At 43.1% G+C, this 26073-nt stretch overlaps 1 protein-coding gene across 1 annotated transcript in view; it reads right to left on the reverse strand.

The window, feature by feature from the left end:
• Positions 1 to 2402: 2402 nt before the first annotated feature.
• UNC5C (unc-5 netrin receptor C) overlaps positions 2403 to 26073 on the reverse strand; it is a 457616-nt gene continuing 433945 nt past the window's right edge. Inside the window, exons 14-17 of the mRNA XM_084855645.1 lie at positions 18568 to 18717; positions 17254 to 17418; positions 5357 to 5535; positions 2403 to 4100 (exon numbers count right to left, since the gene is read on the reverse strand). Of these exons, the coding sequence (XP_084711771.1) occupies positions 3935 to 4100; positions 5357 to 5535; positions 17254 to 17418; positions 18568 to 18717 (660 nt within the window). The 3' untranslated portion in view covers positions 2403 to 3934. The remainder of the gene's footprint in view (positions 4101 to 5356; positions 5536 to 17253; positions 17419 to 18567; positions 18718 to 26073) is intronic.

A 26073-nucleotide genomic window follows, 5' to 3' on the forward strand; every position in this document is an offset into this window, starting at 1 on the left:
AGGTATCAGAGATCTGTCAGTGTACTGCACCAATGAACAGACTGTGCCATGAGTGGAAAACCTCCCCCCGCAGTCAAAGAGCAACCTATAAACTAGATCCAGGAAAACTGGGAAATGTTCTACATTTTAAAAGGGGATTTCTTATTATTCCCCCCCACCTCCCCAGCTCAAAATTTCAGCCAAAGTTTTATTGCCCAAATGCTGAAGTTGTGAAACAGAAAATAATGATTACAGTTTTTACAGAATGCAGGAAGCTGCCTTATACTGAGCCAGACCACTTGTCCATCTATTTCAGTACTGTCAACATCGACTGGCAGCAGCTCCCCAGAATTTCAGACAGGGGTCTTTCCCAGACCTACCTAGAAAGGCTGATTGAACCTGGAACCCTTTGCACACAACTTATGTGTCCTACCACTGAGCTATGGGCCTTCCCCTAAATGATACATGCCCTTTTCAGGGCTTTTTCAAAACAACAACAACTAGTATCTCTAGAAATTCTGAAACAATAGTCTGACAAAGATGGTATGAAAAGCTACCACCATAACACTTTTTAAAGTCGTCATAGTAGAGATGACCACAAATAGCCTCTTGCCCAAAACATCTCAATGACTTTAAAATGTAAGTAGCATTTTCTCCTTGAAACTGAAAGGCAGGTTTCGGTATTGGAAAGACAACAAAGAGGGAGAGAGAGAGATCTGTCTGTACATGAAAACTATACACATATTTCACTATAATTTTAAACTCAGTGAGAATAATTGGAATCTATTAGGAACAGTACTTAAAGATTGTACATTGTTCTTGCAAATGTTTTTCTTTCTTTATTTGAGAGTACTGAATCTTTGAAGGGAAGTGGGTTAGTGATACTGGGATAGCAGAGTCTCTCTGCTACTGCTACGAGAATGGGTATAAGTGGGGATTATGTGAAAGAACTGGGAACTGTGCTGAGTGCAGTGTTCACTTTATTATTTAAGTGTTATTACAACTTCATATTTTCTGTTCTATTATGAGGATTAGAAGTGGATAAAAACTGACAGCAGTTTGTTTTTTAAAGGCTATCAAAGGATAGTCATTAACAAATATTTTTTTAAAAAACCATCAGAATGGGAGTAGATGTGGAAGGAAGGAGAGAAAGAAGTTCAGTATATTTCTACACAGCATTGGCTCAATTTATGACCCAACTTAAGACAAGGCTGCTGCCCCAAAGTTTCCCCCCAGTAATGTTTTCCTTGGGAAACCACAGTGGGAGTGCTTTGGTCATGATCAGGATGTATCTGGTTACTATGGGGTCAGTGAAAGGGCTGGGCTGGCTAGAACCTCTGGAGGTCACTTACCAGCGAAAATGTTCTTCAGGACTCTTGGACTGATTAAATGCAAAATGGAATTTACAGAAGCATGAAAGGGAAAGCAGTGAGAATGGCCATCTGATTCCAGTGGCTGCTGCATCTGATTTACGAAGAGCTAAACAGAGGCTGTTGCTGAATACAAAGGATAACTTGGTCTTAGGCAGCAGGGCTGGATCCAGAGTCACGTGCAAAGCCCAATTAGAGCATTTCGGACCAAACCCTGACCACATTTTGAAAAAACATCTTATACCCACCATGAGCCCAGTCAAAGTCTATCCCTTGCTTTTGACTGTTCAAAGGCTGAAGGCCAACTACTTTCTGAACACAGAATGTTTTATGAACGCTGCTCTGTGTTTAATAAAAACACAGCCACTGGGTGGAAAATAAAACTCTGTTGAAATGTCAAAATGGGGAAAAGGTCAGACAAAATTTGCCTTCTGTGTTACCCAATGGCATTTTCACAGCTACCTTTAGAAATGCAGACTTGAGAACCTTCAAAGAAATAAAATCCTGCTGAAGAATGCAAAGTGAAGATGAATACACACATACACACACACGCACACACACACACTGGATAGACGTGTCAGGCAAGTGGGGATGGTGAGAGAGCTTTTTGAACATGGGGAGAGGCAGGGAAAGCAGGGAAAAGCCAAATTGGGATGTTTGGAGGAGGAGGAGTTTTACCAAGATGACCTTGCTAAGTACCAAGAAAATAAAATTGCACATGAGCCACAACTGGTCACCAATTTCATTTGTCAACAGGCCACCAATGTTAGATGGCCTAATGCTTCAAAACAGCTGAGAGAGGCATAAAACACAAATGTGCACAGGGTGATTGAAATGGGTTTATAAGACAACCGATTTTGAGGCACAAGTACAGCGGAAGTGGGCAACCCTTTTCTGCTGAGGGCGGCATTCCCTCACAAGTAATCCATGGGGGGGGGGGCGCAGGTTGGTGGTAGGCAGGACAGAAAGCAATAGTGGGCGTTGCCAGAGCCAAAAGTGGCTGGGTCATCCTTTTTCTTTTTCTCTTTCTGCCACCCCCTTTTTTCTGTTTCTGTCTCCTTCATGCAGAGCACTTTTGAAATTAGGCCAAGGGCTTTTTAATACATAAGCATTTTTGATCAAGGCCAATAGCTGGAGGGACCCCTTCTCTAAAAGAACAGCAGTATGCGGCCAATACTATCAAAGTATTGCATAAGATCAGGCTGTTAGCTGTCACTGAGGGATGGCAACTCCAGGCCTGATTGATTTGCAAGAAGCTTTGATGGCTTACAGCAAACAGAAAGGGAAGTCAACATCAATATACTAGAAAACATCCCTAAATGAATAAGGGACTTGTAGTGTGTGTTTTTTTTCCATGTGAAACATCTTGTTTGTGTGAAATGATCAACACAGACTGAGCTGTCTTATTGACATGAATGCGTTATTCCCCATCCATAAAGGTAAGCTTATCATGATAAAGGTTTGTTGCTTAATAGCAACCCATTCAATAGTTCATTAGAATGGGTTTTAAGGGGAGCCCCAGAATTGGTTTTAAGGGGATCAGAAAGAGGGAGAAACCTCCCATTAGAAAGGATTAGAAGACCCTTGGCAGCCAGAAACAGGTTTCAGGGTGAGTGCTGTCATTGCTCAAATGATTAATGCTGTGGATAAATTTGGTAAACAGAAATACTACTACTACTAAGAGATATAATATTCCTTGCACTAAATACTATTCAGTAAATAATCATACAAGCAAATTCTTTCCTTTTTTTGGTAGGGTTCTTTTTTTTTTCTTTCCAAACCACACCAAATTGCATCTCTCTCTCTCTCTCTCTCTCTCTCTCACACACACACACACACACACACACACTTTGATGATGGAGGCAAGGTATGTTATGAGCTGGAAAACAAAAGCACTGCAGTTAAGCCGCCAAAGGACACAGGCATCCCTGGGGAAGGTAGGGAAAGGACCCTGCTTTAATCCACATTATCTCCTTGCCAGATACATGAGTTTAAAACTCTGGCTTAACAACTCAATCTAGAAAACAGTTTGGTGGTGGGAGGATTATTTTAAGACATCTGATGGACAGATTTGGAACCATGAAACGGGTCTGAAATGGATGTTGGGAACAGATTTATATGACAATAGCCCCAACCCTGCTTTGTCCACGGCTTGGCCTAGAATGGCTTTCAACTAAAGAAGAAGAAGAAAAATATATAAAAAAGAGCCATGGACAGTCATTTCCATCCCGCTGCCCAGGATTTGATGTAAACAACATTCATAGAAACTGGGATTGTTAAGAAAGTTTATCCATATATCTGGATAGCAATAAAAAGCGTTTCCTAGGAAACTGTAAAATCCTGTACCAAGCAGTGTACAGCCAAGCTGAGAGGAATGTTAGATTTGAACTATATTATCAAGGTAACAACTTTGCATGATTTCTTTCAAATCCTGTGATAATGTACAAGGAGAATGCATGTGAAAAGTCAGGATTTTGTGTCTTTTTCCCTCTGGAATGCCTCTGGTTATGAAACGTGTCTGGGTGTTCGGTTTGAGTAAGTCACAGCTGACATGGTTAACATTCCTTCCTTATTCTGAGGTTGCCTCAGTACTTTCCTTCTGCTGCCAATGAAACGACTGTCTCGTGCCTTCCCATCTCTTCGAGGACTGTGGCCAGCATGCTCAGGTTCCCATCAGGGAAATTCTGGGCTTCCCAAAGGTCTAAGATCACACCAGTGGGGCTTGATTTTGTAGCAAAGTAATTGAGGTACCTGCAATGGGACAATGGCTATTGGTTACAAATGGTTGTCATTCACCTAATCCCACCCCAGCAACATAGATGGTCTGTGACAGGCATGTTCAATCTATCTCTCTCAGCCCAGGGGCTCAATGCAATTTTGGAGAAGTTCTCGGGGTGTGGTGAGGTCAAACCTACCCAAAATCCCAGCATATTTTAGTTTCAAACACTTACTGCCTGTAATGAAGCCTTGGGAGAGGCATTCCAACCTTTTAGAAAAAAACATGCAGAAGCCAGGAAACCACCAGACGATTTATAGTCAAGGGGGCAGGGGAAGCAGACACCACCTGGTAATGTGAGAAAGGAGGCATGGCCACCTGGGGGACCCTGGAGAGCTGAAGTGGGATCCAGTGGAGGCTGGTGACTCTGATATCATCTTGGAGGGCTCCTTTAGAGTCCTGACTGGCTCTGACTGAAACTTGGAGCGGATTCACTGCCCCACTGACATTGGAGCCACCAGCCTCCACTGGTGGGATCCCAGGCAGGCTGGAGTTGACCACTGGGCCTAAGATCCAGCACCTCTGGTCTACAATGTTGCTTGTGCAATTGTGCAGGGTGGAGGGATGACTGGCTGTAGTATTTGGCCACTTACTAGTGGGTGTCAGTGGGAGGCAGAAGCAGGGGACAGCTGGGACTGAATAGTGTAGGCACTCAGCTGCTGGACAGACAACGTCCCCCAGCACACGTACTGCTTCTGGTGCCTCCCCACAATACCTTGCTAGTAACGATATGGGGTCCTTCTCCCATTCAGCTATTGCTTAGCAGCAGTGGTCAAGCACTACATTTTGCTCCACTTGCATGAGCTGTAACTCCACTCCTGCAAGCGATCACTCCACTAGTAAGCATGCATCGAAGGAATGGGGAAAAAAAACACCCCTTTTCCTACTCTTTAAGCTCCCTGACTGTCAGCACAATAGTATGATCTAAGTTGCTAGAAGCCACCAAGAATGATAAAGTGATCTTCTGTTACATGCATTAAAGGGCAAAGGGCTTAATCCAAAGAAAGGTAAACTTGCTAGCCTCCCACCAATCCCAGTGAGTTTTATTCCCATCCTCAACTTCTTGCATGAGTTTCTTTGAGATGAATGGGCCTGTGCAAGAGCAAATTTCAATGGGGAATTGTATACCAGAAATTCCAGAAGGACTGTGCCATGCACTGCAAGCACATACATCCATGTTTCTTCCTAACTCCCACACTGTGTAGCTTGTAGGGGCAATGCACTTACTCACCTGTCCAGTTTTAGTTTATGGGCCAGCATCCTCCAGTCATGGCCTCTTGTCTGAGGAGCATCTAGGCTACTGCAAAGCTTCTGTCGGATTGGGAGGGGGATACTAAATGCACAGGGTCCTATTATGGTAGTGATGGTGCTTGCTGGATCCATGAGTGGATATTCAATGCCAGTAGGTTCCTGCATTTCAGAAAAAGATATGGCAAAGATATTAGCAGAGGAAAAAAGATTATTCATAGAGGGGCAATCTCTGAAAAGTAGTCTCCTGGAGAGTGTTAACACTGGATATTATGGAAGAACATACATAGGAATAATCTAATCTTATTAAGCCACTTCGGATACTTTTTACTAGAAAAGTTGAAAGACAGCGCAGGGTAGGGTTTAGAATGTTGGACTGGGAGTCGGGAGATCCATGTTCTAGTCCCCACTTGGCCATGAAGGTCACTGGGTGACTTTGGGCCAGTCGCTGACTCTCAGCCTAACCTACCTCACGGGATTGTTGTGCAGATAAAAAGGAGAGGAGGAGTATCATGTAAGCCGCCTTGGGTTCCTCGCAAGAGGAAAAAAGGTGGGATATAAAATGTAATAAATGAATGAATGAATGAATGTAACGTGGTGATCTTTATCCTGAGCCAGGCCATTCATTTAGCTGGCTAGTGTCTGCTGTAACTGCCAGCAGCACTCCAAAGCCTTGGATGCAATTCTTTCCTAGCCATGGAAATATAAGAGATCCCTTTCCAGAGATGCTAGGACAGCCTTCCCCAGCTGGGAAGGCTGACTGGGGGATGCTGGGCGTTGCAGCCCAACACATCTGAAGGATGCTTGGTTGGTGAATGCTGTGCTAGGGATTATATTATCGTTATTTCAGACACTTTATTGAAGGCCAAACTTTCTCTGCCAAACTAGCACTAAAAGTGACATACAAGGCAATGAAACAGCATAAAAGAACAATAAAAATAAAATAAAATATTAAAACCTGAGCCAACCTAACAAAGCAGCAACCATTTTAAACAAAATTGCACAATACTGTCACCAAGAGGGAAATGCTTTTAAGAAAAAAAAAACTTTTCACCAACAACTAAAATGAAAATAACACAGTTCCTACTGTGAAGGAACTGTGTACAAAGTAGGGCTGAAACAAGACTCAGCCAAAACAGTTGTTTTGGGCAAACGGGGTGGAGGTGGGGATTTTGCCCCTTCTCCAGAAACAGGGCATAGGTTTCACCCCAAATTATTTCATGATGATTAAGCGTGTTTATACTGTGGCAGAGACTGAAGGCAGCACTCTTTTTCCTGCCCACCCCACAAGTTAAAAGTGTGTTGTGGGCTGCAGCATACAGAGCAAAGCTCTGTCTGCCATGTCTCCTTTGTGCCCTGACAGTCACATCACTAGCTTCACTAGAGAAAAACAGAGTGAGAAAGGGAAAGGCAGTGGCGGGGGGGAGAAACAGATAGAACTCGCCTCTACCCACCACAGCAGGCTTTTGAGGTGTTGGTAGGGGGGGAAAGCAACAGCAGCTGCCTTCACAGCTGTAGCTGCTGCAACATTAAGCATTCCCTCTCCCGAACCATCACAACGCAGTTCAAGGGGGTGTGGGGGTTGACAGTGGGGAACATGGTATGGACACCTCAGTTGAGTCATTCAATGGTCACTTAATGGGTGACTTAATGAGCTGTGAATTAGAGGGATATTTCAGCTTAACCCTAGAAAGTGGGTGCCACTACTGAGAATGCCATACCCTGCAACCTTGCCAACATTGCCTTCACAGACGATGGGCTGCACAGCATTTCCTGCTGATCTAAGAGGACAGTGAGGGACATAGGGTAGCAAGCACTCTCTAACAGGAGGGGAGGAAAAATTGTTCCATAAGGATTTAGTCTCGATCTTCTGCATATAAAATGTGCTCTACCACTGAACATTTGTTCCCCATATGATGCTTACTCTTCTTCAGCCTTCCCTAACCTGGTGTCCTCCAGATGTGGTGGACTACAATTCTCATCACCCACAGCCAGTGGAGACAGACAGACAGACAGACAGACAGACAGATAGATATCTGTATGTTTGGTTACCATCATGTGAAAAATACTGAAGAGTTTTGGTGGGAAAAGCCTCTCTCAGATATGATAAGGACTAATAGACTTCTGTTAACACAAATGACGTGGCGCTATCAGAAACTAGGTTCTAAACTATGCACAACAGAGAATCCAACTGAAGTTTCATTTGCACAAGCACAGTTGTGCAATTGGTTGTTCATTATGCTTGCACAACTGGTTGCGCACTATGCTTGCACAAGTGTGATGTGCAACTACTTGAGCAAAAGAGTCAGCAGAGCTCCGCTAGCAGTATCTGAGTTTGCAAAATGACACCGCTGGATGCTGCCCTAAATATTTTGCATTCCCAGATGCTGCCCATCTTCACTTAAAATCAGCAAAAGCTGTGCAGGTGGCTGTCACCCATGGAAATCCCCAAAGAGAAAGATAAGTTTTGAAGGAAGTTGTTAAAAAAGAAACCGTCTTTCTGCAAGAAGAAATGTCACAACAGAACAGACACTTCAAATCTATCGGGTAAACAATATTGACAAAATGATAAGCAAATAATAACAGATCCACGTCATTGGGCAGCCCGATAACATTGAGGTTATCCTCACCTGCAGCGTGCCTCATCTGTAGCATTCCAAATCAGTTTACAAAGCATAATTGCCCTGATTTGCAGATGGAGAAATTGAGGTCAAAACACATGTCCGAGATAACAAAACAACTCAGTAGCAGAACTAACGCTCTGACCTCTGCCTTTTCTGCCCTCCCCCTGAGATCAGCACCATTTCTCCACTGCATTCAGAGTGCCTATCTCCTTGGAAGAAAAGATTCACTGCAGGTATGTCAGAGACAGAACTATATTGTTCAAAACTGTATTAAAGCCTACACACACACACGTGCACACACACACACACACACACACACACACACAAATATGCATATACAAGAAAAACTCTGTGTGACATTTAACGTAGATGAGAACAATAAAAAGTCACTTCAGGATCTTACATCTGCAGCAGCAGAAAAGAAATTAATTTGGCCATCACATGAGCTGACTGGAAAAGCAAAGCAAATGTCTGTGAGCTACTAAAACAAAAGAGATCCGTTTTAAATGTCAGTTTCTTTCCATTTCAACTAGCTGCTAGATATCTATGGTCTAGCTAGTGGTCCACAATGCATTAGCACAAATAAAGCCATTTAAACACTTGCCAAGGTCCCAGGACGTAACCAGATCTCAGCATAATAGCAAAATGTAGCATGCCAAGTTTATATTAATACAAATATGGATGGTAGTAAGCACTAACAATCAAAAGGCATTGTGCAGCTATTCAGTCTTTTCTTTCTTAATGAATTTTCCATGATAAGAAAAGGAGTGGAAGAAGCAGTGGGAAAACATGGGAGTATTACAAGTGAATAATGATGGGTGTCTACATGATGTTGTCTTCCATTCTTAACTCTCCTACATTTTCCCACTGCACTTTCAGTCTTTTCTCTTACTGCAGAACATCTATTAAGGAAAAGAAGACAGAATAGCTGGACAATGTCTTCTGATTGGTAGTTCTAGGAGCTCTCCATCTGGACGCACCTGACATCATCTGGCCCACCCACCCCCCAAACAAAATTCAATGAATGAGGCAGGGTAACTGCAGAATAAAAGCCTCATCTGGACTCACCCTGTTCCACATGTTACATTTTACACACTAGAATTGTGCATTCTCTCAAGCCAGGCTCAGATAAGAGTTTATAAAAGCCTACTTCAAAGGAGAGGTGAGCTTTTAAAGTCCCTAAATTCTTCTCCCACTTAGACTGAATTTACCAGCTTCACTGGTTGACAAATGCTTCGCACAGCATCAAAGCTTTTGCCAGCCTGGTATTATGGGGGCTTCTCCTGACAAAGCCCCCACAACCCTCTTAAAACTGGACCTATGGAATGTGGTTTGCTCTGCCGTACTGCATAGGGTGTATTTAGGAGGCATGGGGGCAAAATCAGATGGTGGAGACAAAGGCCAACCCTTCATGGATAACACGCTTTCGGTCCCCATTCCTATGTTTCACCTGCTGAGTTTGCCCCCCGCTCCCATAGGAATTAATGGAAGCATTTGTTCCTATGTGGGTGGGAAAAACACTGCATGTGGAGGAAATAAGAAAATGGGGGCCAAAGGACACCCACTACAGATGAGCAACAGAGGGTAGCTTTTGAACTTACAGTGTTCACCTTACTTGTGGGCAGAGAAAGTTGGGGGACACTTTCACCCAACTTCTCCAGAGGGAGGAGGAATTCTCAACAATTTCTCCCTGGTAGCGCTCCACATTGGCAGGGCTTGTGGTACAACTTCCTTCTTTTTTGGTAACGGTTTGGGGGATGCTTGTGCTGCAACAGCGTCAGCTGTCTTGACAGGCTGGACCCCCAGTTTCCATCCACTGCAACGCAACTCCAGGGATGAGGTGGAGTTAGTGCTCTGCCAAAATCTGTCCTCCAATGTCCTGTTCCTCCCCCGCCCCCCGAAAGAGGCTTCCTCATTCAGGATGTTTTATACTGTTGTGGTATTTTTGAGCTTACCTGATCACAGCTAGCCTCCCAAGCTGCCTGCACATCTTGATCTCAAAAAGCCCTATGGGAGGAATTACCGCATGGTGCCTTAAACTGGGCTTCAACTGAAGTGTAGGAAGCTGTGGAGGCTACAGGCTGCTGGAGTATTGAAAAACAGGACACTTGTGCTCACTCCTCAGCCACCTCCTAAGTAAGGTAAGCCCAAGAAACCCAAGCCCAACTCATGAGAATTTCTACAAAACGTCTTCACCATTTATTTTCGGAAGCAATTTCTCTTCTACCAAAATGAATGAGAATGGACAAAAAGAATGTGGGAGAAATTTTTGGCATGATACTATTCCTCCCCGCCCCAATCCTTGGTTCTAATGGGAGTGAGAAAAAGACTTCCTAGATGGGGAGATTTTAAAATCTAGAGTTGGAGAGGGCCATTTAAGCCATTGAGTCCAACCCTCTGCTCAGTGCAGGAATCCAGTAAAGCACCCCTGGCAGATGGCTGACCAGTGTCTGCTTGAATCCCACCCCTACTTGTTTTCCTAATGTTCAACTGAAATCTGCCTTCTTGTAACTTAAACCTGTTATTTCAGTCTTGAATGACAAGAGAACAGGTTGTGGTTCTCTTCTGTGTGACAACCCTTTAGGTACCTGAAAAGTGCTATCTCATCCCTCTTCAGACTTCTCTTGTCAAGGCTTAACATACCCAGTTCCTTCCATCAGGTGATGCTCATTTCTCCATCTCTTTCACTGCTAACCCCTCTCGTTTGCTCGGACTGGCCAGTTTGCTGGGCTAGAAGAAGGCAGTGGAATGCACAGCCTGAACCAAACCCAGAGACCTGTTTCCTATGTCAGGGTTCCAAAATGTACGATCAGCCGGTTGCCAAATATTCTTCCCCGTCTCCTTACAATCGACCACATTTCAGTGTGTCCAAACAACAGAATCCAACAGGGACGTTGCTAGGCACTCAAAAGATCCAGGGCCCAGCCCCATATGACACAAATCCACATAAAATAATTACTAAGCTTTATTTAATTTTCACAGGAGGCAAAGCCAGCCAATTAATTTCCCATCTAAATCATATCAAATAAAATAAATCCTTCTCAGTTTAATTTGCACCCTGCCTCGGATCATTCCAAACCGATGGGGAAAGGTCCCACCCCCTCCCTCTAAGCTTAATTGCCATGCAGGGAAATATTTTGTGTGCCTGTGTGTGTGGGTGTTGCAGCAGTTAACCCTTTACACCCCAGCTTCAATCCCCCTTGAAAGTCATCCCCTGCATGGCAATTAAACTGAGAAAAAGAAAACTTCCATTGGCACCAATGGATACCCAGGGATATCCCAATGGATATCCCAGAATAGATCTGGGGCCCTGGGAAATAAATTTGGGGCAAGGGCCCCATGACTCCAGGCCTAGCAACGCCCCTGGAATCCAGAGAAGAGCAGGAATGACTTTTTAATAGCTAAGAGTCACTAGTAAAGGGAGGCATCAGGTCCCCTCCCCGCAATTATGTGCCCAAGGGTACGCCCCTTCCATATCAGTGTATGGCTGCCATTCATCGCAACATGGATCTCTGCAGTATACAAGAGTCATTGCAGTAGCCCCTGGGAAGACTACAAATCACAGGGGCCACCATATCTTTCTTCTTAAGGCAATGCATAGCAGCATGCCTTCATCCCTCCCCTTTTGCCTATCCAACAGTACTGGACAGGTAAATCAAGGAAATGATGGAGGGTATTTTGGTGGCCCCTGGAATTCTTCTCTGGCTAAGATTATAATCAAAACCAGAAAAAAATTTGGAGACTTGTATAGCTCACTTCTCCTTTGAAGCTGGCTATTCCAAATCCCCGAAGTCCATTTCTGAGGTCGGCTCAGGAGAACGTTGGTGCCTAACTTTCAATGGAACATTTTAAAAGCCCAAATGGTTTGTGAGATGAGGCAAGGCTGGAGTGCATGGGTGTGTGACAGACATCATTCGTGAGGAAGCAAAGCAGAAAACTCTACAGAAATAAAAAGGGACAGGTTTTACACACCCTTGGTGTAATCAGCAGCAAATACACAACAGCTCTGTTATCCCCTCTCCATATTCCTTTCTAATGGACAGGATCAGAGCACAGAAAAGAAAATGTGTTTTTTTCCTCCTTTCTCTGCTACCAGATCCCATTATGATGTATAAGCAGACAAAGTTTGTTATATACTAGAGTTTCACTAAACATAATAGCCACTCTTCTGCTCCTTAGCTAGGTTAAATTAGAGATTACTTCATTGCAGTACTTATTGTAATAATTGTTTATGATACTTGTTTTACCATCTGTCTTTAATGTTATGGTGTCCCTTGTTGAATATATAACTTTAAACCCAATAACCAAGCAGCTGTTATCTGTAATGGTGCACAACTCTGAATTAAGTAACTTAAGTACCTTTCAGCTGTCATCTCTTGGCCCTTCAAAAGTGACCCAGAAAATCTCCATTACTGTGATTCAAACCCCTCAGACTATGGCTGTTTTGAGCTGATAAAATACTGAATGGTCCCTCAGACAAAGTAATAATGATGCTTACTATATTAACTTTGGATGTAGGTGGCAGGGCTTGATGCTTGGATGCTGTCCTTGAGACAAGGACAGTCTCAATAATTCATCAAACAATTTTATAATGACCACATTTGTGTGAAAATCAGTTATTGCTTTTTGAAACATAAATTTCCCCACTGATAATGTAATTAGCATTGTCTGCATTAACTAACATCTGAAAAACAGCGGTCATGGCGAGAAACGTACAAGTCTAACCATGTAACTCTGAGTTTTCAGGGTTTTTTTTTTTTTTACAAGCTGTGTGACTCAGATTTACTGCACTTTTAACTCTGGTCCACTTTAATATCTTTTCACTATCTCTATACCTTCTTCTATGGGAACAATGGTTACAGTATGGTCAATCTACATATCGAGGAAAGGCACATGCTGCATTCTGAAACAGTTGCTCCTGGGACTATAGCACTGCAAAATGGAAGTGAACTTACATGTTTTATGTCCCCCATGTGATACATTCCCTGGGAATATGAACTTAGCATATCAGAGGCAGAACGATGACAAGACACAATTCCTTTCCATGGGCAGGTTATGTTTGACATGGGGGAGTTTCAGTTATGCCATTCTGAATGATACAGTCCCAAGTGGACTGTACCATATGTTTCTTTGTATATTGGCTCTGGGTTATTACTAGATAACCTCAATGTGAAAAACCGCTAACGTTTTTATCATTGCCTCCTATACAAGATGCTTGGATGGATATGTGCGACCATTTTCACGTTGGATCCTTGCCCTTCATGGCTGGTGAAATCTAGCAGGAAGGGACAGCTGGTTGGGCCAGGGAGGTGATAAATGCCTCCTTTTGAGAGGAAGTGGTTCTGAGGTGCCTGAAAGAGACAGCAGTAAGACCACTCCTTAAGAAGACCTCCCTGGATCTGGAAGATCTGAACAATTTTAGGCCTTTCCTAGGCAAGGTCCTTGAGTGGGCGGGCACTGACCAGATCCAGGCACTCTTGGATGAAACTGATTTTCTGGATTCATTTCAGTCAGGGTTCAGGCCCAGTTTTGGTACTGAGACTGCCTTAGTTGACTTATATGATGAGCCATGTCTGGAGAGGGAAAGGGGGAGCATGTCCCTGTTGATATTCTTTGATCTCTTGGCAGTGTTCAATTACCATCAGTCATGGTTTCCTTCTGGAGCAGCTGTCCGAGTTGGGAGTAGGGATCACTGCTTTGCAGTGGTTCTGCTCCTACCTGGATGGTGGTTTCCAGAGGGTGGTGCTTGAGATACCTCTATGTTTATGGAATGTTCCCTCCAGGAAATCTTGTCTGGTGCTGACACTGTCATATTTTTGGTGCCAGGGAAAGATGTACTTATTTCCCAAGGGATTTGGACATTAGTTATGGCCCAATTGTTGTGGAGTGCTTTTGTGATGTTCATTCTAGGCTGTGAGAAGGGATGGGAGGGGGAGATGTTGTGTCTTTGTGGATGAACGCTTTTCATATTGTATTGTTTTTAGATTATTTTTTATGGTATTCATTTTTATTAGAATTATTGTGCTGATTATAGTTTATATTGATTTTGGTTTCCCCCCTTTTTCTTCCTGTTATATTAATCATGGATTTCTATATAGTGTGTAAGTTGCTTTGAGACAGCTTTTTGAGGTGGGAAGGAACACATAAATTTAAATAACAACAACAACATTTCATAATTACCTGACAATGTAAACCAAAACAAGCCGTGGTGATCTTATGAAGTTTGATTTCTCATGTGGATATTGTCCAGATCACTATCCTTAATTATCACTTCTATCCAATTTACTTTTTGTCAGATTAAAATTTAAAGGAAAGAGCAGCATCTGGATGTGCAAATTCTTGCATAAGCAAGATACAGCGATAGAAAAATAGACTGAATGAACTCTGGCCTGCATATCTGTTTGTGGATGTCTGTCACCACTGCATGGATCTCAACGGGATGCATGTTTGAATAGTTCTGGGCTGAACTTTCAACAGCTCTAAAGTTTGGCCCCAGGTTGGTAGACTATTGTTGGCAAAGAGAAAGTGAAATTGACTTCCGTCTTTTGTGTTTTCTGGGGTGGGGGGAGAATTTCGAGGCAGAAGGCAAAACTCAACAGCACTCCCTCTGCTCCTTGCTTATTGTGTTTGCCATTTTTTTCTGGAGCATGATGATACATTAGGACATAATATCATTCCAAGGGACATTTTTTTTGGGGGGGGGGCGGAATTGTGGCTAGTAGAAGCAAGAAGCCAACAAGATCACTGGAAAGGTTTGTTTCCTACCCAACCTGGAAATTCAGCTCCACACCCCTGAAGAAGCTGCTTATTTCCCCACACTTTTGTGAACTGAACATCTACAAAAAAGGGGAGGGGGATTGTTTGCTCAACCCTGCTTTGAATACACATATGTCTATGCCTGTCTATTCTTATCCACAACTAGTTGCACATAAGTATGTGCAATTAGGGGTGGATTGGAATATATATGGGGAGATTTTCATGTGCAACATAAATGAGCAAAACAAAATTTTGAGTCCACAGCACATTTCAGGATGATCTATGCCCGCGGTTAGGCAATCCAGCACCCTCCAGATGTTTTGGACCCAGTCCCAGCCACGATTGGCCATGCTGGCTGGGGCTGATGGGAACTGTAGTGCAAAACAAATCTATCGGGGTCTTTGGGCAATCAGTGATTCCAACTTTGTCAGTGATTAGACTCTCCTCCTCCAGATGTGAATCTCTTTTTTCTCGGCTTTTTACAGCATTGGAGTTGATTTTAGTTATTCTGTCACTGCCTTTAATGGATTTTGAAGTTGTATTATTTGACAAATGTTTTAATAATATGTTTGGGTATTTTTTTTGTTATTTTATGCTTTGATTTTGAGAAAAACCCCTTTTCCGCTTACCAGTCCCCTCCCAGCCAGCTATTGTACACGGTCTTACTCATCTATGATGTCAGCTGCTACTAAAGAAAGCTTATCAGCATTTCTCCCATCCACTCTTGTTGGGGGCTCATATTGTAGCAGAATCATGAAACAAATCATTATTCGCCACTGTGCAACTCACACGAAGTCTTTATGCTGCTCCTTCCCACTTTGAGGAATAATTTCTCATTTGTAGCCTTTTTACTCTGTCTGATCTACTTTCCTCTTTACCTGCTGGCATTTGTATGCACCAAACAGAAGGTGTTTATCAGAGGAATAGCTGATCCTTCCTGCTGAACCCCCAAATGCTGTTTCTTCAGTTGTCACTAGAGTTGTGCGGTTATTGAACTTCACAGATATGCTGGGCTTGGAAAGTGAAAACATCATCCAAAGCCAGCAGGGGTGGAGCCATGCGGCTCAGAGATATGGCTCACAGAATGAAAACTGCTGGCTGGTTGCTATGGTACTGTGACACCAGGATCATTCTTTATTAATGTCAGTGGGACCTTTGATTGAAGTTGTGTGTAAGTCAAAAAGGGTGGTGAAACTCTGGAAGGGAATGGTGACTGTGCACACAGCAGGATGTGGGAAAGAGAGACAAGGCTAAGGAAGCAGCCTGACAGATGAGAAATCTACTGAGAAAATTTGCGCAAATTAGGAAAGTTGCCCAAATCAAACAGGGAATCGGGAACAAGACAAATGTGAGCACATGTTTGACAACTGGTTAATATTTTCAGTAGACACATGCTTGCACTCATTGCTTTGAATGGGGCATGCTTGCATGCTTTGAGAGCAAAAACTAAATTCTTATACATCCCTCATCACAATACTAGAGCGGGTTTATGTGGGAGTGTTTTGTCCTATGTATTTATGTAAAGGACTTTAAAACATTAGGACACAGCTCTATGAATTGTGCTTGGAAACAGATGGGTAGCAAGTGAGACTGCTTAAGAACTGTTCTGCCCATCTGGTTCCAGTCAACATCAGTTTATGGGTAGCCTCACATACAACACATTGCAGAGATTTAATCTGGAAGTTATCAGAGCATATCCAGGAGGGGTTGCAGCTGGTGAACCAGCTGCAGCTGGCGGAAGATGCTTCATGCCACCGATGCCAATTGGGCAAAGACAGGATCAGATCTCACAGCATCACTAAGCTGTATACCTGTTCCTTTATGGGAAGAGTAATACCATCCAGAATAATTGAACAACACCTCTCAACTTGGGTGAATCAATGGGATTCTTATTTTCTCAAGTGGTCACTCTGTATAAGCATTTTCTATGCAAAGTTGTAACATGATGCAGAATGTTAGTCTTGATGCAGAATTATGCTGCCTTTGGGTTGCTTTTCATGAACTGCAACATGCTGGGACAGAACCTTCAAGAACTAGGAAGCCACATCAGCATATATGGTACATAGCCATCTTCCCTATTATTTCTTGTGTCTTCAGACATGCATGTAACCACTAAGAATATACCTGAGTCTTTAAAAACAAAAAACAAAATGTCAGAAGCAGTTTTCAGGATTGCTAGTAAAAGGATGTAAAAAGAGACTTCCTCCATGTCCCTTGGAATGCTAATGTTTTTCTCATATGAGCTTGTTATAATGATCTCCATGCCTTATTTTTAGGAAATGAACAAGAGTTAATGGCTATTGTATTCATGAAATATTTTATGCTGCGCTTTGTGGTTTTAATTTTTGTGAACTGGCCAGAGAGCTTCAGCTATTGGGCAGTATAAAAATGAAATAAATAAATTAATAAAATATTGTGCATATAAGGCTGCCCAGTAATAGGGGAGACAGCATCATTTTCTCCCTCAGTCACCAGCGTAAAGAGATCTGTGTCTCCTTACCTCCGATACTGAACAGTTGAGTTGGAATATTTGCCCCTCTCCTTCAACCTGTCGTATGCAGAGTTTGCACACCAGTTCCAGTATGCTCAGGCTGAATCTTTCCAGGGTGAAGGTACAATGTAGATTTCTTTGACACCCACTCCAGATATGGTAAAAGGGAATTTCCTGTAGAAAAAGTGATAGTGATAATAAAAATAAGTACTCTGATTCCAAACATTTCAAGTAGGTCAGATATAATACCCCAAAGACTAGATGAATATGACTATTAACTACGATACTGTTGACTGGCAGTAGGTTCAGGACAAACAACAATTAATATTTTTTTGCACAATGCAGAATTCACTTAAGAAACTCCCTAACACAAGAAATGGTGATGGCCACTAACACAGATTTATTATGTGTGTACAGTATTCCTTGAATTGTTCCCAGTGTACCTTTTGGTACATTGGTAAAAAGTTTTTTTTATTGTTCATGTTACAGAAAGATGTTCTTCCACATTCTCAGCATGAACCAAGATGAAATAAGCCAGGGTACAAACACAAATAGACAATGAACATATAGAAAAGAGAAGAGAAGAGAAGGAAAAGGAATGGAAAAGAAAAGAGAAAATGAAAGCTCATTTCAAAGTAAAAGCACTGGGAACTTCAGCATGCTCGTTCCTAGCGTGCTGCAAGTTTGGCTTCAAAACATCATTGGTCAAGTATATGTGACGCTGACTATAAGCATAGGAAGCTGCCTCATGCTGATTCAAATTATTGGTCCATCTAGCCCAGTATTGTTGACACTGGGCCATAAGATTCGACAACCTATCATGGGTTAATTTACCTGAGAAGGGGTGCGGTGCGTGCCAGCTGCTATTATGAATATGCAAGCCCCAGCCAGGAGTTGCCGTGGCTTGTTGTGTTGCCCAAACCCAGGCAGTGCGGGTTATTTGAAGGTTAAATAACCCTCACATAATCCCAACAGACAATTGAAGTTTGTTTAATCCTCAAATAACCCCAGCTGCCTGGGTTTGGATGTCATGACAAGCCACGGCAACCCCTGGCTGGGGCTTGCATATTCATAATGGTAGACGGTACATGTCACAGCGCCCTGAGAGTTAATTAACCCATGGTAGGCTGTCATATCGTCCGAATCAGGTCACTGACTGGCAGCAGCCCTCCAGGGGTTGGGGCAGGAATTTTTCCAGCCTCACCTGGAGATGCTGGGGATCTAACTTAGAACCTTCTGCATGCAAAGCATATGTTCTAGGCCTTTCCACTGCATCCTTCCATAGCATGTTGAGGGGTATTTCTAACTCTAGCTGATACTTACCTGGTATTTAGCCAGCAGTTTGCTCTTCCAGAGGGAATGGGTGATATCATGAATGGATAAGCGGAGGTTATGAGTACTACCCTTAAAATGCAAAGCCTTTGGTTCTTCCAGGAGCTGTCCACCCATTTGCCTCTCCAACTGTAGCACCTCCTGTGTGTTGGAAGAAAGACAAAATGCATAGGATTTAAAGCCAACCCCTTAATCTGCAACCCAGTTAAGGCCAAAATATTTGGATTTATGTTCAATTCTAAATCCAAATCAGCTAAAAACCTATCACCATCACCACCATCATCACCTTGCATCTTGCCATTTTTCCATGGAATGCAGGTTGGCATAAATGAACGCTATCCTATTTTACCTTTGAACAACCCTGTTACATAGGCTCAGCTTAGAAGTAACCCAATAGGCTTCATAGGTGAAAGGGGATTTGAACACAGCTCTCAATAGTCCAAGTCCACTGGTGCGAGTGCTGGTACATTACAGTAGCACTCAATATAAAACTAGTAATTCACTCTTAACTGAGCCATGAATAAGATGCCTGCTATTAAATAAATCCCTGAAAAACAACAGGAAGGAATGACTACCACTAGACAGACATTACTGGAAGGACATCTGTTGTACAGCCATATTCCAGAGCAAGGACACAATTAGAATTTGTTTCAACACTATAAGGGCTATAATCATGATTCCATTGTACAAGCAATATTACATGATAGGCAGATTTGCCATTATGTGGTTTGCTTAATTGCTTGAGAGAGTCAAGGTCAACACCCAAGCACACTCATACACTGACAATATGTCATTCTGGGTACTGTTCCGCCTGAGGGGTCTTCAAGAGAACCTTCTTCTTTGCCTTCAAGAGATTTCAACTCATGAAGTTGTCACAAACTCTCAGGCCACTTCATCAGTTGATGCCTTCATTTGAAATGGATTGGTAAGTCAGTCTATGCAGGAGAGAAACACTGATATGTTTAGTGCAACAGAAATTGCTTTCGGAAGATTGTTTTGACCTTTGATTGTATTGAACATCTTTTAGCCTGATGACCAAATTCCACTTAGGAGAAGTTCTTGGGGCCAGTGGGCAAAGGATGAAGGCAAATCGGATGGAGCAAAAAATACAAAAAAGGACCAGCCTATTGTAGCTTACAGCTCTCACAGCCAGTAACTAAGCCTTAGGAGAGGCATCTCAACCTTTTAGAATGGGGAAAATACTGCACAGAAGCAGTGGAACCACCAAATGATTGGTGGGTGAGGGAAAGAAGGTAGAGCCATAGAAAGGTTTTGCCATATGGGGAAACCACAGGGCTGGACTGGGACCCCAGGAGAGCCAGATTTGGCCCCTGGGCCTGGGGTTCTACACCAATAATATAAAGAAATGAGGTCCAGCAGGGCCCTTTCAGTGTTGGCAACACCCTCCCCAAAGAGGCTATTCTGACACCTAGGTTAAGGTTTTTGCGATCCAGGTAAAAAAACTATTTATTTTCCTATGGTTTTCTACGTTAGATTATTTTAGTGCTTTTTAGAGATGTTATTCTCTGCTGCTGGTTTTATTCTGTTACTGTTTTATTCTGTTTTAAATTTTATTTTCATATAGCATTTTTGTAGTTTATGTTTGTATCTTTTTCACTGGTATATGGCTGACAGAACTTTCATTATTGAGCAGTACATAAATATTGAAAACAAACAAATAAACAAAAATAAATAAAACAAGTGATGCACAGATGCATGGTTACACAAACAATTTTTGTGTACATGGAACAACCTCAATAAATTTGCAAGTACTGTGTGTGTGTTATTTCTTAGCAATACTTCCCTCCTTCATGCTGTCACACATCCCCCCAATATACACACAGGCACACATGCACACACTAATCATACATACCACAAAGTCTACCAGTTAATCAGCACTTTGATAGTGCTGCCTCCATACACACACACCGCCTCCCGGCTGAACACCTTTTCATTAAACACCTTTGCTGTTTCTAGGCTTTCTTCCTATAGTGATAGGTTTGGTTGTTGTTGTTGTTTTACTTCTGGTCACTTAGCATGTTCTACAACAGTTCAGCTTCTAAATCAATGTTTGTTTGAAAGGAGATTCCCTCTCTCCTTCCATCAACTGAAGCCAGAGCTCTCATAGCTAGGGATGTATATGAATTTCACGTTGATTTGTTTTTAACTAAAATTTGCCCCATTCACACCACTGAATGTCAAAGGGAGTGCATTTTTCAGGCAAAGCTCACGCAATCCCAAACTTGGGATACTGATTCAAAAATAGCATACTTTAGAAAGATGCACACTTCAAAAGTGTCCTTTTTTTTTAACATACATTTTCACACTTTAGGCAATGGGGAAATCATGCACTGAAAGGTGTACAACAACAAAAACTCAAAATCAGCCTGCATTTGCCTAACTTTTTCCTTTCGTTGGGTTCATCTGATATTGCAGAAAAATTCTGCCCCATGTCCCAAAATGTTTTTAATGTAGTTTTGCAAAAAGTAGTGGTTTCACAGAATTTAACTTACTACTTTAACTGTTATGCTTGAGAACCTATTAGTCTCTGTAGGACAGAAGAGGGTAACCTGTGTTCTGCAGAGGGCCGCATTCCCTCGGGAATAATCTGTTTGGAGCCACATGGTGGTAGTGCAGGGGTGAGGAACCTCAGCCCCCAGGGTCGAATCTGGCCCTCTCCGGTTCCAATCCGGCCCTCTGAGGTTTCCCATATGGCCATACCCCCTTTCCCTGGCCTAACCTTCCCCCTCCCCCACCACTGATCATTGGTTTGGCTTCCAGATTTCGTGGAGTTTTCTCCCCATTCAAAAAGGCTGAATGAAACACTGCTCCTAAGGGAGTAAGAGTTACAATGTGCTGGTACGTTTTTTGTATATTTGTCCCCCCCCCCCCTTTACCTTTGCACCCACCACTGGAATGTGCCCCCAAAGAGGTTCTCCAAAACTGAATTCTGCTCTCAGGCTGAACAATGTTCCCCAACACTTTGGTAGTGGGCAGGTCCAAAGACAGCTGTGGGTGGGTGGGCCTACCCCTTCTCTCTCTCTCTCTCTCTCTTTCTCTCTCTTTCTCTCTTCTCACCCCTGTCCTCCTCAGCCAGTGGGCTGCCAGAGAAGAGGCAGATCATATTTGCTAAAGGTCTGATCACTCATAGAGGGCTTTTGAAACGAGGCCCTAGAGCCTGCTAGTTAGTGTCCTAACAATAGTTAGTGTTCCAAGAGATTATTCAAAAGTGGCTTTGACCCATACAAAGAGTGACACATTCACAGTTTATTTTTCTCATTATAGGTGTATGCAAACACACAAAGAAACAAAAACCAGAGCTCGATGTGGATTTTGAAATCCAGAGCTCGATGTGGTTTTGTTTCAGCAGTGGTATGCAAGAGCACTGTATTGGTCGTGTGCATTGTTTATTTAATGTAAGTGAAGAAGCTGATTTCCCCCCCCCCCCCAACCTGACACCTGACAGGACCTAAAGCCAAAGTGGTGTTTGCTTTCACACTTTTAGAAGAAAAAGAATGTAATTAGAAAGCTTTACGAATTCAGGTTCTACCAATGAATCAGTTCCAGCTTTTTCCAAGTAGACCTTAATTACTTCATGAAGATGTCTAGAAAGCAAATCAATAGTAATTATTTGATTACTATCAGTGTTCATTATGCCCAAATTATCTCCCTGGGTTGTCTAAAGGAAAATTCGTTACATCTCCTTACATCAGTTCACCGATATAAGGCCTACACAAACTGTACTGGTACGTATTAACAAATATTACTTATACATGCATATTTATGAACTTGCTCATACATTACAATTACTTATCATTGGTATAGTGCCTTAGACAATCAAAACTAATCCTAAAAACCCAGTGGTGGCTGGTGGCTCTGCTTTCGGTGAGGCTGTGAATAGGGATGTATGGACTGTGTAAAATCTGCTCCGTCTGTGTTTCGCAGATTGTCAGGTGCCTTTTGTTCTGTCGTCTGCTCACAGGCGGATGTGAATATTTTTTTTCTGGAAAAATACGCAACCAATTAGGTAAGACGTTTCATGAGAATTTACAGAATTTACCTTAGTACGTAACATTTAGCATATTATCCCCCATTCCATTCAACTTTTCCCCAGCAGAAACTTGCTTATTTTCCTATGAATAAATATGTGTAAATTTTGGGAAAGTAAAAAAAAATCTGAAAGCCCACGGACTCTGTGCAGCCTGAGGGGGTTGCTCCGCAGCAGATTCTTAGAAATCCAAGCTCATTTTAGTTCATCTCGAATTTCTCCAGCATCCCTAGCTGTGAATCCATTCTGGGTTTCAGTCAGAACCAGCCAGAACTCTAAAGGAGCTATCCAAGGTGCTGAATCCCATCCCCCAAATAGTTTCAGCACAATTAGATAGCTTCTTTAGAGTTGTGGCTGGTTCTGACTGAAATCCAGAAAGGATTCACAGCTCTACTGAAATCAGGGTCACCAGCCTCCACTGTAACAACTGTGCTTTAGCATGGATTCCCATTACTTCTATATTGAAGATGGGGGTGGGAATGAGGTTAAGAGGTAGTAGTAGGTGAACTAATGATTGTTGTTGTTCAGTCATTAAGTCGTGTCCGACTCTTCGTGACTCCATGGACCATAGCATGCCAGACCTTCCTGAGGCCAGAGAGATGACATTACTTAAATAGTGAAATATTGGAATACTAAAGTTTTATTGGATGAGTTTCAGTTACTGAGGCCTGAGGATGCAGACAAGGTGCTTGGCCAAGTCCGATCGACCACTTGTGTGCTTGACCCTTGCCCTTCATGGCTTATTAAATCAAACAAGGAGGGGTTGTCCGGCTGGGTCCAGGAGGTTGTAAATTCCTCCTTGAGAGAGGGAGTGGTGCCTGCTGCTTTAAAAGAGGCAGTAATTAGACCACTCCTGAAAAAGCCTAACCTGGACCCAGAGGATGTTAACAATTATAGGCCAGTGGCCAACATCCCCTTCCTGGGCAAGGTGCTTGAGCGGGTGGTTGTAGGACAGCTCCAGGCACTCTTGAATGAAACGGATTATCTAGATCCATTTCAATCGGGCTTCAGGCCTGGTTTTGGAACAGAAACTGCCTTGGTCGCCCTGTGGGATGACCTCTGCCAGGAGAGGGACAGGGGGAGTGCGACCCTGTTGATTCTCCTGGACCTCTCAGCGGCTTTCGATACCATCGACCATGGTATCCTTCTGGATAGGTTGTCTGGGTTGGGAGTTGGAGGCACTGCACTACAGTGGTTTCGTTCCTACTTGGATGGCTGATTCCAGAAGGTGGTGCTGGGGGATTATTGCTCTGTGCCATGGCAATTGTGCCATGGGGTTCCACAGGGCTCTATTTTATCCCCCATGCTGTTTAACATCTACATGAAACCGCTGGGGGAGGTTATCCGGAGGTGTGGGCTGAGGTGCCATCAATATGCGGATGACACCCAGCTCTACCTCTCTTTCTCATCAAAACCAGGTGAGGCAGTGGCTGTTCTGAACCAGTGCCTGGGCACGGTAATGGACTGGATGAGGGCTAATAAACTGAAACTCAATCCAAAAAAGACGGAGGTACTGTTAGTGGGTGGTTCGTCTGCCCGGCTAGGTGATATTCAACCTGTTCTGGAGGGGGTTGCACTCCCCCTAAAGGATCAGGTTCGTAGTTTGGGGGTGCTCTTGGATCCAGAACTGTCACTTGAGGCACAGGTGAACTCAGTGGCATGGAGCACTATTTATCAGCTTAGGCTGGTATACCAACTACGCCCTTATCTGGACAGAGATAGCCTAGCTACAGTTATCCATGCTCTGATAACTTCTCGTCTGGATTACTGCAATGCGTTATACGTGGGGCTGCCTTTGAAAACGGTCCGGAAACTTCAGCTGGTCCAAAATAGGGCAGCAAGATTGTTAACAGGGACTGGCCTGCGAGCTCATATTGCGCCAGTACTTCTCCAGCTGCACTGGCTGCCGGTCCATTTCCGGGCCCGATTCAAAGTGCTGGTGTTAACATTCAAAGCCCTTAACGGCTTGGGGCCAGGTTACCTGAAGGATCGCCTCCTCCCATATGTGCCTGCCCGGACCTTAAGATCATCATCAGCGGCCCTTCTCCGTGAGCCCCTGCGGTGGCTACTAGGGGGAGGGCTTTTTCTGTTGTGGCACCCCGGCTCTGGAATGAGCTCCCTAGTGAGGTTCGCCAGGCGCCTACATTGTACTCCTTTCGGCGCCAGGTGAAGACCTTTTTATTTTCCCAGGCATTTTAGCTTTCTAAATTTTTATCTTTGCTGTTTTAAATCTGTATTTTAAACTCCTGCACTGCTGATAGGTTTTATTGTGGTTGTATTGTTATATTGTGGTTTTAATGTTCTATATATTTTAAATTGTTTTATTGTGTGTTGTTTGGTTTTAATTTTTGTGAACCACCCAGAGAGCTTCGGCTATTGGGCGGTATAGAAATAAATAAATAAATAAATAAAGGAATAAAGGAATATTCAGCAGTCTAAACTATGTTAAGACAATGCAAGGAAAGTAGTAAGGTTCTTTTCTTATGCCACTGTAGTCCTATGCAGATTGCCTTTTAATGCACGGCCCCTTTGGGCTTTTGTTCTCCATGTATGTTTGGACATGTGCACAGTGGCCTATGCAGGTAGACCACAATTAATTCTTAGTTGGCGCCTATGCATAACATCCAGTATGCACATGTTCAACCAATGTGTGGAGGTTGTGCATATGAAGGTGGCGGAGCCTTCCAATGGTAATCACCAATTGCATACAGAATGATCATCTGCACAGGCTTATGATTATCTAAGCAAAGATGCAAGAGCTCAGTGGCAAAATTAGTTATACTGAAGGGTAATTTAGTTTCAAATTTCATGTAGACTTCCTGCATGGGTTCAGTGAATTGTGGTACCAGCTCTGGAATGCTCTCCCCAGGGGAGGTTTGCCTGGCACCCATACTGCTAGCTATCTTTTCATTTTTAAAATCTTTTCAACTTTGTATTGTTACAAATAAATTTGCACAAAATCAGGAAAGTTAGAAAACGGCCCGCGAGTCAGTGAAATCCACTGGATAGGGGGAAAGATGGTCCACTGAGGAATCCGCCAGTCAGATTCATCAAAATTTGAACTCCTTCGGTTCCATTGTGGATTTCTCTGACATCCCTAGGGAAGACTGTGACCAGGTGACCTGTGTTCCTGATCAGTCTACTGTCCAGGTGCTAACTGTTGATGGGCAACTTCAAGGCCCCTGTTTTTCTTCTTATATCTTTAAACTGGACCTGGACTGGACAGGCCTTCAAATAGAGGACTGTGCTCTGTAAAGTAGCCCCCGCCCCCAAATCCTGAGGAAGAAGGCATTGCCTGAAACACTGGACAAGCTGGCACAAAATAAAATGGCACCTGTGTGATCTGGTATCTCTTGTGTTTGGCTACTTTTGTTGCCTCCCTGTTGTTGGCTCTGTTAAGTAGCCACCTTGGTTTCATTATTTTTGTGATGAGATTTATCACCACAGCA

The sequence above is a fragment of the Heloderma suspectum genome, chromosome 5 (genome assembly GCF_057233095.1).
Source record: "Heloderma suspectum isolate Gila_16-S chromosome 5, 16-S_ref, whole genome shotgun sequence".
In the NCBI taxonomy this organism is placed as follows: Eukaryota; Metazoa; Chordata; class Lepidosauria; order Squamata; family Helodermatidae; genus Heloderma; species Heloderma suspectum.